The sequence below is a fragment of the Ctenopharyngodon idella genome, chromosome 7 (genome assembly GCF_019924925.1).
Source record: "Ctenopharyngodon idella isolate HZGC_01 chromosome 7, HZGC01, whole genome shotgun sequence".
In the NCBI taxonomy this organism is placed as follows: Eukaryota; Metazoa; Chordata; class Actinopteri; order Cypriniformes; family Xenocyprididae; genus Ctenopharyngodon; species Ctenopharyngodon idella.
In genome coordinates, this window is record NC_067226.1 from 29351593 (window position 1) to 29365349 (window position 13757).

Genomic DNA, 13757 nt, shown 5'->3' on the forward strand with positions numbered 1-13757 from the left:
ACACTGTCCAAATACTTCTGGGCTCAATGTATATTTATGCTCACTTGCAAAACTTGAATTCTTTTGGGTATTATGTTTCAATGCTCTTTTGTGTTGAATATGTGTGTGTCTGTAGGAGCTGAATGATCAGGAGTTGTTCACTGACGTCGGCCCCTGTATAACAGTGTCTGTGGCTGAAAAACCACGTACACCCTTAAAAACCAGCAAGAATGAGATTCAGTCCATACCGTCACCCAGGTCAGATCACCAACATACACCTAGCTATCTACTGTAATATCATGTCTGTCTGAAATATTTACCAAGCAGGTTTGATCTAGATTGACAGTCAGAAAACACATAGAAATGATGGTGTGTGTGTGTGTGTGTGTGTGTTGTAGGCTGGATGGAGGACACACACCCCGTAAGCGAAACACTCCTGTGAAAGATCGTCAGCTCTCCAAACCGCTGAGCGAACGCACCAACAGCTCCGACAGTGAGAGATCACCTGAGCTTGGACACAGCACACAGGTAACAGCGCTTGGACTCAGTTTACTACAACACAAATGTCACACTTGCGTTTGATTTTGATTCAGTAGCTTGAAATTTGATTCAGCTCCTGTCCCGATTCGATTTAATCCGGTCTTGATACATTTGGATATTTATCAGGTACATTACGTCAATTTTCATGTCAAAATAGTGCTACAAATAATGTTTCTGTTTATGCATCAACTGAAAACATCGTAGACTAAAGTTCGATTCTTAGGATTTAAGAATCGATATCGGTTCATCAAAATGAGAAATTAACATTTTCAACCCAGCCCTACTGTTTATCCTGGTGTTCAGTGCTGGTGTAAATGGGGTCTTTCTCTAAACGCGGTTCTCCTCGGATTCTCTCTCATTTCTCATTCATTTCTGTGGTTTAAATAAAGAATGTTAATGCAGTGTTTCATCTTGTTCTGCAGAGTCACTGTGAATTATTCATGTTCGGCTGACTCATCCCTCTGTGTGTGTGTGTGTGTGTGTGTGTGTGTGTGTGTGTGTGTGTGTGTGTGTGTGTGTGTGCAGGTTCTCAGGAAGGCCGTGTATGATCAGTTGAATCAGATTCTGTTATCTGATGCTGCTCTTCCTGAAAGTCTCATCCTGATCAATGGCACAGACTGGCAAGGACAGGTACACAAGTGTGTGTGTGTTTGTGTTTGTGTACCTGATATTCCCTATGATATGGGGGCCAAATGTCCCCACAAGGATAGTAATACCAGTCATTTTTCACCTTGTGGGGACATTTTTCTTTTTGCTCCCCATGAAGAAAACAGCTATAAATCATACAAAAAGTTTTTTGAAAAATGTAAAAAAAATGCAGAATGTTTTCTGTGATGGGTAGGTTTAGGGTTAGAGGATAGAATATACAGTTTGTACAGTATAAAAATCATTATGTCTATGGAAAGTCCCCATAAAATATGGAAACCAGTGTGTGTGTGTGAGCATTAACTGAAGCAGATTGTCCTAAATGGCTATATTGTGTATTAAAGCTATAAAACATATTTTACAGTGAATTTTACTGTGGTTAAGTGGTGTTCTTAGGCATAGTGCAATGTGGAAAAAATTGTCATAATGCACAACTTTTATGGCTTATTACTCTATAAAACAGCCACAACATTGGTATATAACACCAATGTTCAGTGAACAAGTACATTTATTAGTAATAATTAACACAATCAACAATTCTTCCACTAAATAAAATAGTTTATTAGTGCAACTGTACACACACTATCATTCAAAAGTTTGGGGTTGATAAGATTTTTAAAATGTTTTGAAAGAAGTCTCTTCTGCTCACCAAGGCTGCATTTATTTGATCAAAGATACAGTAAAAACAGTCGTTTTTTGAAATGTTATTACATTTTAAAGTATTTTCTATGTGAAAATATTGTAAAATGTAACTTATTCCTATATAATTTTCAGCATCATTACTCCACTCTTCAGTGTCACATGATCCTTCAGAAATCATTCTAACATGCTTATTTTCTGCTAAAGAAACATTTCTGATTATTATCAATGTTGAAAACAATTGTGCTGCTTCATATTTTTGTGGAAATTTTTTTTCCGGATTCTTTGATGAATAGAAAGTTCAAAATAACAGCATTTTTTAAATGGAAATCTTTTGTAACATTATAAATGTCTTTACTGTCACTTTTGATCATTAATGCATCCTTGCTGAATAAAAATATGAATTTCTTTGAAAAGTCTTACTGCCTCAACTTTTGTGTATGTGTATGCATACTGTATGTAAACAATGTAAAAAAGCAAACTCTAATCATAAATCTGAATTGTCTGTGTTTGCAGTATGTTGCAGAGCAGTTGCAGGTTCAGAAGCATCCCGTGGTCTGTACGTGTTCTGGTGCAGAGATTCAGGCCGTTCTCTCGGCTCTTCTCACACGGATACAGAAATTGTAAGTTACAAATGCAGAAACCTTTACGGCCTGTTTACAAAGAGTGAAGCGACAAAGCAAACCAAATTACAGACACTATTCAGTGTGACATTAAGTTTGAATACTAACAAACTTTTTAGCATTTATTCTAGCAAAATGCAATCTGTTTGGAAAAAAAATTTAGATGTCGTCACTTCTGGAATGGAGCAATGAAAGAAAACTACAATATAAATAAATATTAATGAATGAAAAAGAAAAAGTAAAGCAATTGTGTTTACATGTTGTCAAGGTTTTTTTTTTTTTTCATCAAGCAAAGAAAAAGTTTGACTTTTTGGAGGAAAAAAAGGAATGAATTTTCACCTGTCCGGTTGCATATTTCATCTTTTTCACTGTGAAAAAAAATCAGCACAGCGCTTGGGTTAAACATGTCTTTTGCAAGGAAAACACTGACTGTGAATCATAAAGTACAGCAAAATCTGTTGATCTTGAACACGCATGGACTGACGTCTCTCCGTCTGTGTGCAGCTGTAACTGTAACTCATCGATGCCGCGGCCGGTGAAGGTGGCGGTGGTCGGGGGTCAGAGTTATCTGGGCTCGGTGCTGCAGTTCTTCGTCACTCAGCTGGCCAACAAGACGTCTGATTGGCTCAATCACATTCGCTTCCTGGTCGTGCCTCTGGGTAAGAAAACAAAACTGATGACATCATCAAGAAATAATGAATATATTACATACATACAGACAAATAGATAGAGTGATAGATGAACAGAGAGATAGACAGACGGATAGATAGATAGTCAGACATATACATACATACATAGATAGAGAGAGAGAGAGATAAACAGAGAGATAGATAAACAGATAGATAGATAGATAGATAGATAGATAGATAGAGAGATAGATAAATAGAGAGATAGATAAACAGAGAGATTGATAAACAGAGAGATAAACAGAGAGACAGATGGATAGATAGATAGAAAAACAGATAGACAGACGGATAGATAGATAGTCAAACAGATAGATAGATAGATAGATAGACAGATATAGATAGATAGATAAACAGAGATAGACGGATAGATTGACAGACGGATAGATAGGTAGTCAGACAGACATATAGATAGATAAACAGAGAGATAGATAAACAGAGATAGACGGATAGATAGATAGTCAGACAGACATATACATAGATAAACAGAGACATAGACGGTTAGATAGATAGATAGATAGATAAACAGACAGACGGAGAGATAGATAGATAGATAGATAGATAGATAGATAGATAGATAGATAGATAGATACCTGTCTATCTATCTATCTATCTATCTTAGGTCTATCTCTATTTTTTGATATCACTGAATGTTAATTTCAGCTCTGTGTTTCTGTTTGTTTTTTCTTTCTTCTAAACCTGTTCAGGTTCTCATCCTGTTGCTAAGCACCTGGGTGCCCTTGACAACCGCTACAGCGCAGCCTTCCTGGACGGAGCGTGGAGAGACCTGTTCAACCGATCAGAGCCGCCGCAGACAGGTGCGCTCGCGCGCACACACACACACACACACAGCATTGTTTTCTGGGTAATATGAGGAGAATGCTATTACAGCTTGTGCAGGTTAAGCTGTAAGCATTCATACTGCTGTTCTGAATGTGTTTGAAATTTATGATCCATTACAAACAGCAGCGTGTTTAACACAACAGCACACACATGACTGTGTATTGTAAGTTGTTCATGTGACTGTTTCTCTGTAGATTCGGTGGACGTCGCGGCTCGTGTGGCTCAGTACATCAGCGGAGCGGCTCTCACACACCAGCTGCCCATCGCTGAGGCCATGCTGACCTGCAAACACAGAACGTACGACCTCTGTCTCATTCCTTCACAAGCTTTTCATTAAACCTGGAGATGATTTGATACTGTAGACGCAGGTTAATATCCCATGACAGCCACTGCGGCACCTTTGAATTAAATTATCTCTTCCTCTTGCAGGAGGGATGAAGATTCCTATCAGAAATTCATTCCGTTCATTGGGGTGAGTAGGAAAAATAAGCATAAGTTTTGCTTACTAGAGTTTTTGCCTTATATATTTGTTGCAAACAGCACAAATGTCATTCATTAAAATAAATGTATTTATCGAAAATTAACTTTTCTTTGTGGGCTAATATTTGCCCCTGGTATTTCTTTTCTTTCTTTTTTTACCTTTTATCATTTTATTTTATTTTATTTTATTTATTTATTTATTTATTTTTATTCAACCATGTTTTTCTTACTAGCAATAATACTGCATTTTGCATTGATTAATTAAAATACATGTATATTTGTCCTAATGACAATGAAATTATTCTGAGGTTTTGCCTTGTATATTTGTTGCAAACGACGCACATATCACTCATTACAATAAATGTATGTGTCGAATATTATTATTATTATTATTATTATTATTTTATTTTATTTTATTATTTTTTTTGTGGGCTGATATTTGCCCCTGGAATTTATTTATTTTACCTTGTATCATTTTATTTTATTTTATTTTATTTTATTTTATTTTATTTTATTTTATTCACCCATAAGTATTTCTTGCTAGCAATAATATTGCATTTAGCATTGATTAATTAAAATACATGTATATTTGACCTATGACAATGAAATTATTCTGAGGTTTTGCCTTGTATATTTGTTGCAAACAACGCACATATCACTCATTACAATTAATTTATGTGTCGAATATTATTATTATTATTATTATTATTATTATTATTATTTTATTTAATTTTATTTTATTATAATTTTTTTTTTTTTTTTTTTTTTTTTTGTGGGCTGATATTTGCCCCTGGAATTTATTTATTTGATTTTACCTTGTATCATTTTATTTTATTTTATTTTATTTTATTCACCCATAAGTATTTCTTGCTAGCAATAATATTGCATTTAGCATTGATTAATTAAAATACATGTATATTTGAGTTTTTGCCTAATACATTTATTTATCAAAAATTAACTTTCTTGTGGGCTAATATTTTCCCCTGGAGTTTATTTTCTCTCTTTTCTTACCTTTTTATTTTATTTTATTTTATTTTATTTTATTTTATTTTATTTTATTTTATTTTTCTGTGTGTCTGTCTCTCTATTTATTTGTTTGGATCTGTTGGTGTCTCACAGGTGGTGAAAGTGGGTTTGATTGAGCCTGGCCAATCATCAGCAGGTGTGTGTTTCCATGGAGACTAAAGCACTGATTGCTTTTAACTCTGTGTGTGGCTTTTCATGTGTGTGACATTGGCATGTTTATTTTATGACACACAAAAGCTCACAATGTGTCCATCTCTGTTTCCTAGGCGACTTAGAAGAGGGCGTGGCTGTGAGTTTAGCCGTCCCCTCTACGTCTCCACCCTCTCACGGGTCACCTGCCAGTCTTAAAGAGACAGCCACGCCCCCCTCCTCTCCGTCCATGGGCGGCGGTTTGGCTGTGCAAGGGTGAGTGTCCAGTCGCTGTGTCAGAGAACACATGACTTCGCTCATGCATTGCGTTTCAGATTGTTGAGGGAATTTGTACCGTCACAAGGTTTCACGAATGACTTGGTAATCCCTGCTGGTGAAACCAGGTCATGCAGGATAAAGGTGGTCAAGCTGAGTTTTTTAGTTTTTTTTTGTTTTGCTGTTAACCCACCACCTGGAGGTCCAGCGAATCAACCTTTAAAACCAGCTCAGACCAGTAAACCAGCTCTGCCACCATTTGGCTGGATTTTTCCACAGGGATTCTTGGTGCTATAATACCTAGAAATATAATTTAACAGTCAGACTGCTATGATATTCAGAACAGCTCAGTTTCTGGCTTCTCTAATGTGATTTCATCTGCTCTGTGTGTCTCAGGAGTCCCAGCATGTCTCACGGGGTGGACGCCATCGGTCTGCAGGTGGATTACTGGCTGGCGTCTCTGGCTGAGAAGCGTCGAGAAGGCGAGAGGAGAGACACCGGCTGTAAGAACACTCTGAAAAGCGCCTTCTGGTCCCTGCAGGTCAGCCGGTTGCCAGGAGGCGGAGCCAGCGAGCCACAGGCGCCCGTCAACACTATGGCCATGACGGTGGTCACCAAAGAGAAGAACAAGAAAGGTAAACAGGCTGTGATGAAGCCGATGACCGTTCGTAGCATCTAGAAGATCATGTTTGCTCAGTACTGAAAGTGTTTGACAAACTTTAATTCACTTTAGTACAAATTGTGACAATGTTTTTGTTCGCCATGCAACACAGGTGGCTAAATAAAAGTAAAATATAAAATAAAATATATATATATATACAGTCAAACCAAAATTTATTCAGACACCTTGAACATTTCATTCATTAATTCAGTTTATTCACTATAGTTTAAAAAAATGGTTATAAAATATGACAAGATCTCAGAGTTAAACTGTGTCAGAAAAAATTAATCTTAATTATGTCAGATAACACTTAAGCAAAACATGGTCAGGTCAAAGTGTCGGAATAATTTTTGGTCCCAAATTTTTATCAATTTTACTGGTAGTCCGCTGTATGAAGAATTTTTGGGTATAATATGTCACAGTTTACTTTATTTTGCTATCCTCACTTACATAAATGAACTATAGTGTCCTGCACCCACTAGTAAAATATATAAAAAATTATATGTAGTGTCTGAATAATTTTTGGTTTTTATATATATATATATATATATATATATATATATATATATATAATGTGTATGTGTATGTATGTGTGTGTGTGTGTGTGTGTATGTATGTATGTATGTATATATATATATATATATATATATAATGTATGTGAGCACACTTAAGACCAGAGTTGTAGTACAATAGAAAATATTTAAAGAACTAAATTACAAGGGGGATAAAGCAAAAACAAAATTAGTAAATACATTAAAAAAATAACTATGAACTTTAAAAAATAATTACATATACATTTGTATGAGTGTATAAATTATATCATTTTGTTATTTTAATTAGGTTTTCATTTATTAATAAAAAATAAAATGTATATATGTACACTACTTTTCTCATCTTATTCTCACCATTTATTTGATCAAAAATTCAGTATGAACGGTAATATTGTGAAATATTATTACAATTTAAATTAACTGATTTCTATTTTAATATATTGTAAAATGTAATTTATTCCTGTGATCAAAGCTGAATTTTCAGCATCATTATGCCTTATGCCACTCTTCAGTGTCACATGATCCTTCAGAAATCATTCTAATATGCTGATTTTATGCTCAAGAAACATTTCTGATTATTATCAATGTTGAAAACAGTTGTGCTGCTTCATATTCCTGGGAAAACCATGAAAACCTATACTCCCTATAATGTCTTACTCTCTCTCTTTTTTTCAGTACCCACTATTTTCCTGGGAAAGAAACCTAAAGAGAGGGAGATGGACTCTAAGAGTCAGGTCATCGAGGGCATCAGCCGGCTCATCTGCTCCGCCAAACAGCAGCAGACCATCCTGAAAGGTACCAGACCTTCATTACAGCCACTTTGTTGTCAGCTAAATGACAAAATAGTAACGCAGAAAACAAAGTCTTCATCTTTATTCCTCTTTTCTCAGTCACCATTGATGGAGGAGAGTGGAACGACGTGAAGTTCTTCCAGTTAGCCGCTCAGTGGCCGACTCACGTCAAGTACCTCCCGGTGGGATTGTTCAGCTACAGCAAACCAGCCTCCTAGGAGGGACCACTTACTTAACCCCGCCTCTTCAACCTGCAACCACACCCCATTGCACACCAACCCCGCCGCTCTCTGAATGCTGGCCAATCGTAGTCGAGACAGGACTCTCATGTGACGGTCTCTGGTTGGTGGGTGGGTAGGTGGAGTTGAAGAAGCTCGTTTTGGCGGGTACGATAGACTTTTATCAGCGCTAGTCACTTTTATTTATCAAAGGTCCCAGAGCCACATATGGGGGCCAAGCACAAAATTTGGATACACCACCTGTTGACCATCAACCTGACTATTGAACAGCATGACACAGCTTAAATCACATCCAGCAACCCTTGACATCACTGATCTCTCTCATCATTGGCTTCCCTTAACCACCAATGAATATAGTTTAACCCTTGCTAAAATCTACCATTGTAACTGTATTCACTGATAAAAGTTTAGAGTTAGTATTACACAAGTAAAATTATAAAACTTTCATACGAGAGCTCCCTCAAACAGTGCATTTAGCTTAGTCGTTTTTGGTTGAAACTACAGTTACCATGGTAGTTTTTTGTGAACAAAGATTATTTAACATGTTTTTTTCTCACTTGAGGAAAAAAGCACCAATGAACATTACAAAATGTGCAAAATTCTCAACCTTATTAAGAGGGCGGAGTTAAACGCCAATTCCACACCCATTTATTGAAGGCGGAGCTACAAGGTGCCCATCAGCCAGCTGATGAGTTTTTACAGATTTCTTAAAAATCAACTTTTGCGTAATTTGTTTTTTCCTTCCAGCCGAGAAAATCTGGAAATGCATTATTGACCTCTAACCTGCATGTCTTATACTACATCGCCCATAATGCACTGGCAAAGTTAACAAACGTTATTTTAATGTTAGTTCAATAGTGCACTATTGTGCACGTGTTGCTAACTGCTGCCGTAAAGCTAATGCAGCAGCGTTTTATGTTCCCTTTGGTGTACAGAAGGATGACATCAGATCGTAGTTCACTCTATTAACTAGAATAAACAATTTCAATTTAGTTTTATATTCGTTTTTACACATATTATGCTTTATGCGTCAGAAAGTGACCTTTTTAGCTAAAATATGTAGCTCATCTTAAGATTTTATTTCTTTTCATAAACCATCTCCAAAGATTTCTGGCCAATCAGAATGTAAACATTATGGAACAGAAGGAGTGTTCACAGCGAACTCGTTTTATAAGAGAACGCTGTCATATCAATCATAACAAGTCCTGGCGTTAATGTTGGACGAGGTTAGAGGTGAAAATGCCACAGGTTATGATGTTAAAGAGCTGGTGTTTTTAGCAGAATTAGGGAGGATTATTGCTTTTTTGGCTCTTGTGTGCATTTTTACAGTTGTAAACTTGTTTGGGGAGAACTTTGCAGGGTTTCATCTTCGTCAGTTGTCAAACGCTATGCACTTAAACTCGCTTTCATTGCTTCATATCTTCGTCCAAAGCACAGGAAGCAGTCAGCTCCTTATTTGAAATACCCACTTAAAACATGAATACTAATTCATCAATACTACCTTTATACACTGCAAAAATGATTTTCTAACTTAGTATTTCTGCCTTATTTTATTTTTGTTTTTTCCAGTACATAAAAGTAAACATTCTTAAATCAAGATACATTTATTTGCGAAGCAAAATGATTTAAGATATTAAAGAGGACCTATAATGCCCCTTTTACAAGATGTAATATAAGTTTCTGGTGTCCTCAGAATGCATCTGTGAAGTTTCAGCTCAAAATACTCCACAGATCATTTATTATAGCTTGTCAAATTTGCCCCTATTTGGGTGTGAGCAAAAACATGCAGTTTTTGTATGTGTTCCTTTAAATGCAAATGAGCTGCTGCTCCCGGCCCCCTTTCCAGAAGAGGGCAGAGCTTTAACAGCTCGCGCTTCGGTTGCTCAACAACAACAAAGCTGGAGAATCTCACGCAGCTAAAATGAGGATTGTCAGTAACGGTGTTCAACCTTATGTTGTTCAAACCGGAGTCGGACACTGATGGAGAGACTCAGGAAAAAGTTACAACTTTTAGAATGAAACTGGGTGTTTCTGAATGGTTAGTGGATAAATTTATGTAGTTGCTGTGGAGTTGATTCAACTCATCAACTAGCATGTGCCGTCATGTTAATCTTTTGTGCAAATCCAGAGTTGAATTGACCCTCGTTTGTGAAGCAGTCCGACGTAAAATGACGGCATGGCAACAACACTCTACTACAACAACCTAACTTTGCAGATGTTGTTTATGCTCTAACAGCAACATTACACACTAACTAAAGTTAAAAGTGAAATCATAATCAAGGACCCCTTTAAGTCTTGTTTTATGATAAAAATGATAAATTAATGCTTAAAACAAACAAAAAAAAAGTTTATATATGTAAACTTGTTTCATTTTGATGCATTTAAAAAACAACTTTAAGATATTAAGTCTTATTTTTCAATAAAAATTATTACATTTAGTGAGTTTATGCTTAAAACAAGAAAATATATCGGACTATATGTGTCTAATTTTAATATATTTTTCAGAAAACAAGACTTTAAGATCTTAAGTCTTGTTTTCCCCAATAAGAATGATCAAAATTAAGTGAGTTTATGCTTAAAACAAGAAAAAAATATCTGTCCATACCTGTAAACTCATTTAATTTTGATACATTTATCCAAAAACAAGACTTGTCATAAGTAAATGTATCTTGATTTAAGTGTTTAGCTATTTGTACTGGAAAAGACAAAAACAAAAGAAGACAAAAATACTAAGTTAGAAATTTATTTTTTGCAGTGCAGCCATGAACTAAACAGCATAGATGATCTCAGATCAGTCAATTTTGAGCTACAACATCCCTTTATTTTCTAGCTGGAGCTTGTTAAATTACTGCTAATGGCAGCTTTTACAAAAGTAATGTGGTTTTATTTTATCTAGAAGATTTGTGAGATATTCTTGTGAGTGGTAGGTAATGCAACTAACAACGTCACTGAAATGTGGTTTTAAAATAATAACAAAACAAACAACAAAAAAACTATCTATGAAATGATGTTGTGCCACAGTTAGAGTGAAACCAGTGTGTTGTGCGAGTGTGTGTTTGTTTGTGGACAGTAGTGGTCACTGGTTTGATTAGTCTGTGGTGTTAACTATACGTCCTTCACTTCAATCATGACACAAGATTCGGCGTCTTTCCACCCGGCCGACTTCTAACCATTGCAGACTGAACTGCTGGTGAATTATTAATATCCAGTGATTGTTACATAATTAACCTGTTGAACTCCTAATATTATTACTAATTCACTTTCAAACTGAAAGGGCGAATCTCGCAAAACCTGTCAAAGAACATGTCCGAGTCATATTTCACCACAAAATCAAAAGAAAGAAATACGAAACTTTAGGATTGGTCTAATTTTCACGACAGTAATGTGACAGTAAAGTTTTATTTGCATACATTATGGTAGCATTTGTTTTAATGTGATTTCTAATACAAATATTTGTATTACGGTCAGTTGTACTCAGTATAATTTTGATTTTTGAGGTGATATATGACCTGGATCTTTCTAATCTGAGTAAGTTTTCATGTTGTCTGGGATGAAAGTATCAGTTTTAAAGTATTTGAACTAGTTTTGAAGTATTAAGAACAACAAAGTATTAAAGTCAAGATGGGTCAATTAGATTTTTATTTGTTCCTGCTTCTTTTAGCAGTAGTTTTGAAGTGAATTTCTTTTGTGTACATGAAATGCATCTCTATTTTTTCCACCCTAGAAGGTTGAATAAACCTTAAAAACATTTTTTTCTGTTAATTTTGGTTATAAATACTGCTCTACTGAACAAATATCCACACTTTAAGATTGTATCTGTTATAAAGCAAAAATAGCAGATAAATTCTTAATGTTTCACCAGTTTTTATATAGTTTTTTAAATTGCATTTTTCATCTTTGTGAGCTAAATTCCAGTTCTAAGGCTCGTAGAAAGACACTTACAGTAATATTTCAGTCAGCCATAATGTCTAGGGGGTTTTGCACAGTCCTGTCGAGTCTGTGATCATTCCTTATGGAATCTGAAAAGTTGATAAACTATTAATTTAGAGGGTCAGCATGTCCACCAAAGCTTAGAGGCCTTCTAGAAAATACCCTTATAGATGTTGAGTATATAAAGAGAAAAACTCACGCTGAATTTTAATTCAAACTAATCAAATAATGTCTGTAATGTTGTTACATTTGCCGTCCGTGTTTTAAGCATGCATGATGAGCAAACGCACAAAAACTTGCAGCAACCTTCAAACAAGCTTTGTGAGATAAAAAAAAACAAAAAACAAAAAAAAACACAATAAATGGCAACTATTTTGGAGTCCAAGTTCAAATTTTACATGGATATGTGTTTCTTGAACGGGAAGAAAAGAAGGGGCAAAAAAAGTGTCACTGCCAAAGCGTGTCAGCTGTTACATTTTGTTTTTGTTTGTGATTTTTATATGTATGGAAAATGATTTTCAGTATTTATGGAGCAGTCTGGAATGGGGAATGGTCAAGTACTGAATTTTTCCGAATGATTCATTTCAAAATGAAAAGAGAGTTCAACAGCTACTAGTTTCTGTCAATGGAACATGGACTGTCTGTTTCTCCGTGTGTTGTGTGGAGTCCAGTCTTTGCCTGTCCTCGTACCTCTGTATGTACCTGTGTTGATTTGTCACAGAAAAATTCTACAGAATACATGAAGTGAATTTGAGCGTTCTGATTGGTCGACTAATTATCCCAACAGCCAGTCAGAATGGCGTTCGTCCACTTCATCAGTGTAATCTGTTCAAGAGATAATATGCCTGAATTCCACAAGCTCTGGATTCAAACCGCAGATTCGGTCTGCTGTGTAAAGTTACTAATTCTGTAATGTTTAGACGTGGAAGATGTTGAAGCCGAGCTTGTGGATGAGATAAGTATTTTTGCACATGCATTATTCTCTTTTAGCAGTCTTCAGCTCTTTGCCTTTTTGCCTTTAGACAAAAATGCTTGTACATATCCAAAGTGCTTGTAATATGAACTCATGTTCCTTTATTGTGTGTTATTTTTTTATTTGACATGTTTTGTAGTACTGCTTTTTCATAATTGAGTTGTCAATCAATAGATGTGGTATGGACAGTGGAAGTGTTACTTGTATTCTTTTTTTTTTTATTTAATAAACACACCAGATTTGTATATTCCCTTGTGTAGATTGTGGATTTTTGGTACATGACAAAATAAGTGCAGATTAATGCAGTGCAACTATTGTCACTTGCATTGCTCTCCCTATGACAGATTAAAAGTTGGTAAGTTTAACACAGAATGTTATATCTATATTTGTGAAGATGTCCCATTATATTAAAGGGTTAGTTCACCCAAAAATGAAATTTCTGTCATTAATTACTCACCCTCATGCCGTTCCAAACCTGTAAGACCTTCATTCATCTTCAGAACACAATGTAAGATATTTTTGATGAAATCCGAGGGTTTCTGAAGCACACAACGTCATTTTGAGGTCCAGAAAGGTAGTAAAGACATCATTAAAATAGTCCATGTGACTACAGTGGTTCAGCCTTAATGTTATGAAACGTCGAGAATAAACAAAAATAACGACTTTATTTAACAATTTGAACTGTTGTCATGCGCTGTTGACGTAGTGAACACAGTACAGGCCTCCATGTTCTATGTACAAATGCTGAC

General features: G+C 35.6%; 1 protein-coding gene across 2 annotated transcripts in view; it reads left to right on the top strand.

Moving 5' to 3' along the window:
- LOC127515496 (phosphofurin acidic cluster sorting protein 1-like) overlaps positions 1-13255 on the top strand; it is a 61470-nt gene extending 48215 nt beyond the window's left edge. For both annotated transcript variants that reach the window (XM_051899185.1, XM_051899184.1), the window contains exons 12-24: positions 116-237; positions 378-507; positions 1045-1149; positions 2320-2426; positions 2931-3085; positions 3817-3927; positions 4147-4249; positions 4382-4424; positions 5552-5594; positions 5725-5863; positions 6260-6498; positions 7751-7870; positions 7966-13255. In XM_051899185.1, coding sequence (XP_051755145.1) covers positions 116-237; positions 378-507; positions 1045-1149; positions 2320-2426; positions 2931-3085; positions 3817-3927; positions 4147-4249; positions 4382-4424; positions 5552-5594; positions 5725-5863; positions 6260-6498; positions 7751-7870; positions 7966-8084 — 1536 coding nt within the window. In that variant the 3' untranslated portion in view covers positions 8085-13255. The remainder of the gene's footprint in view (positions 1-115; positions 238-377; positions 508-1044; positions 1150-2319; positions 2427-2930; positions 3086-3816; positions 3928-4146; positions 4250-4381; positions 4425-5551; positions 5595-5724; positions 5864-6259; positions 6499-7750; positions 7871-7965) is intronic.
- The last annotated feature ends 502 nt before the right edge of the window (positions 13256-13757 follow it).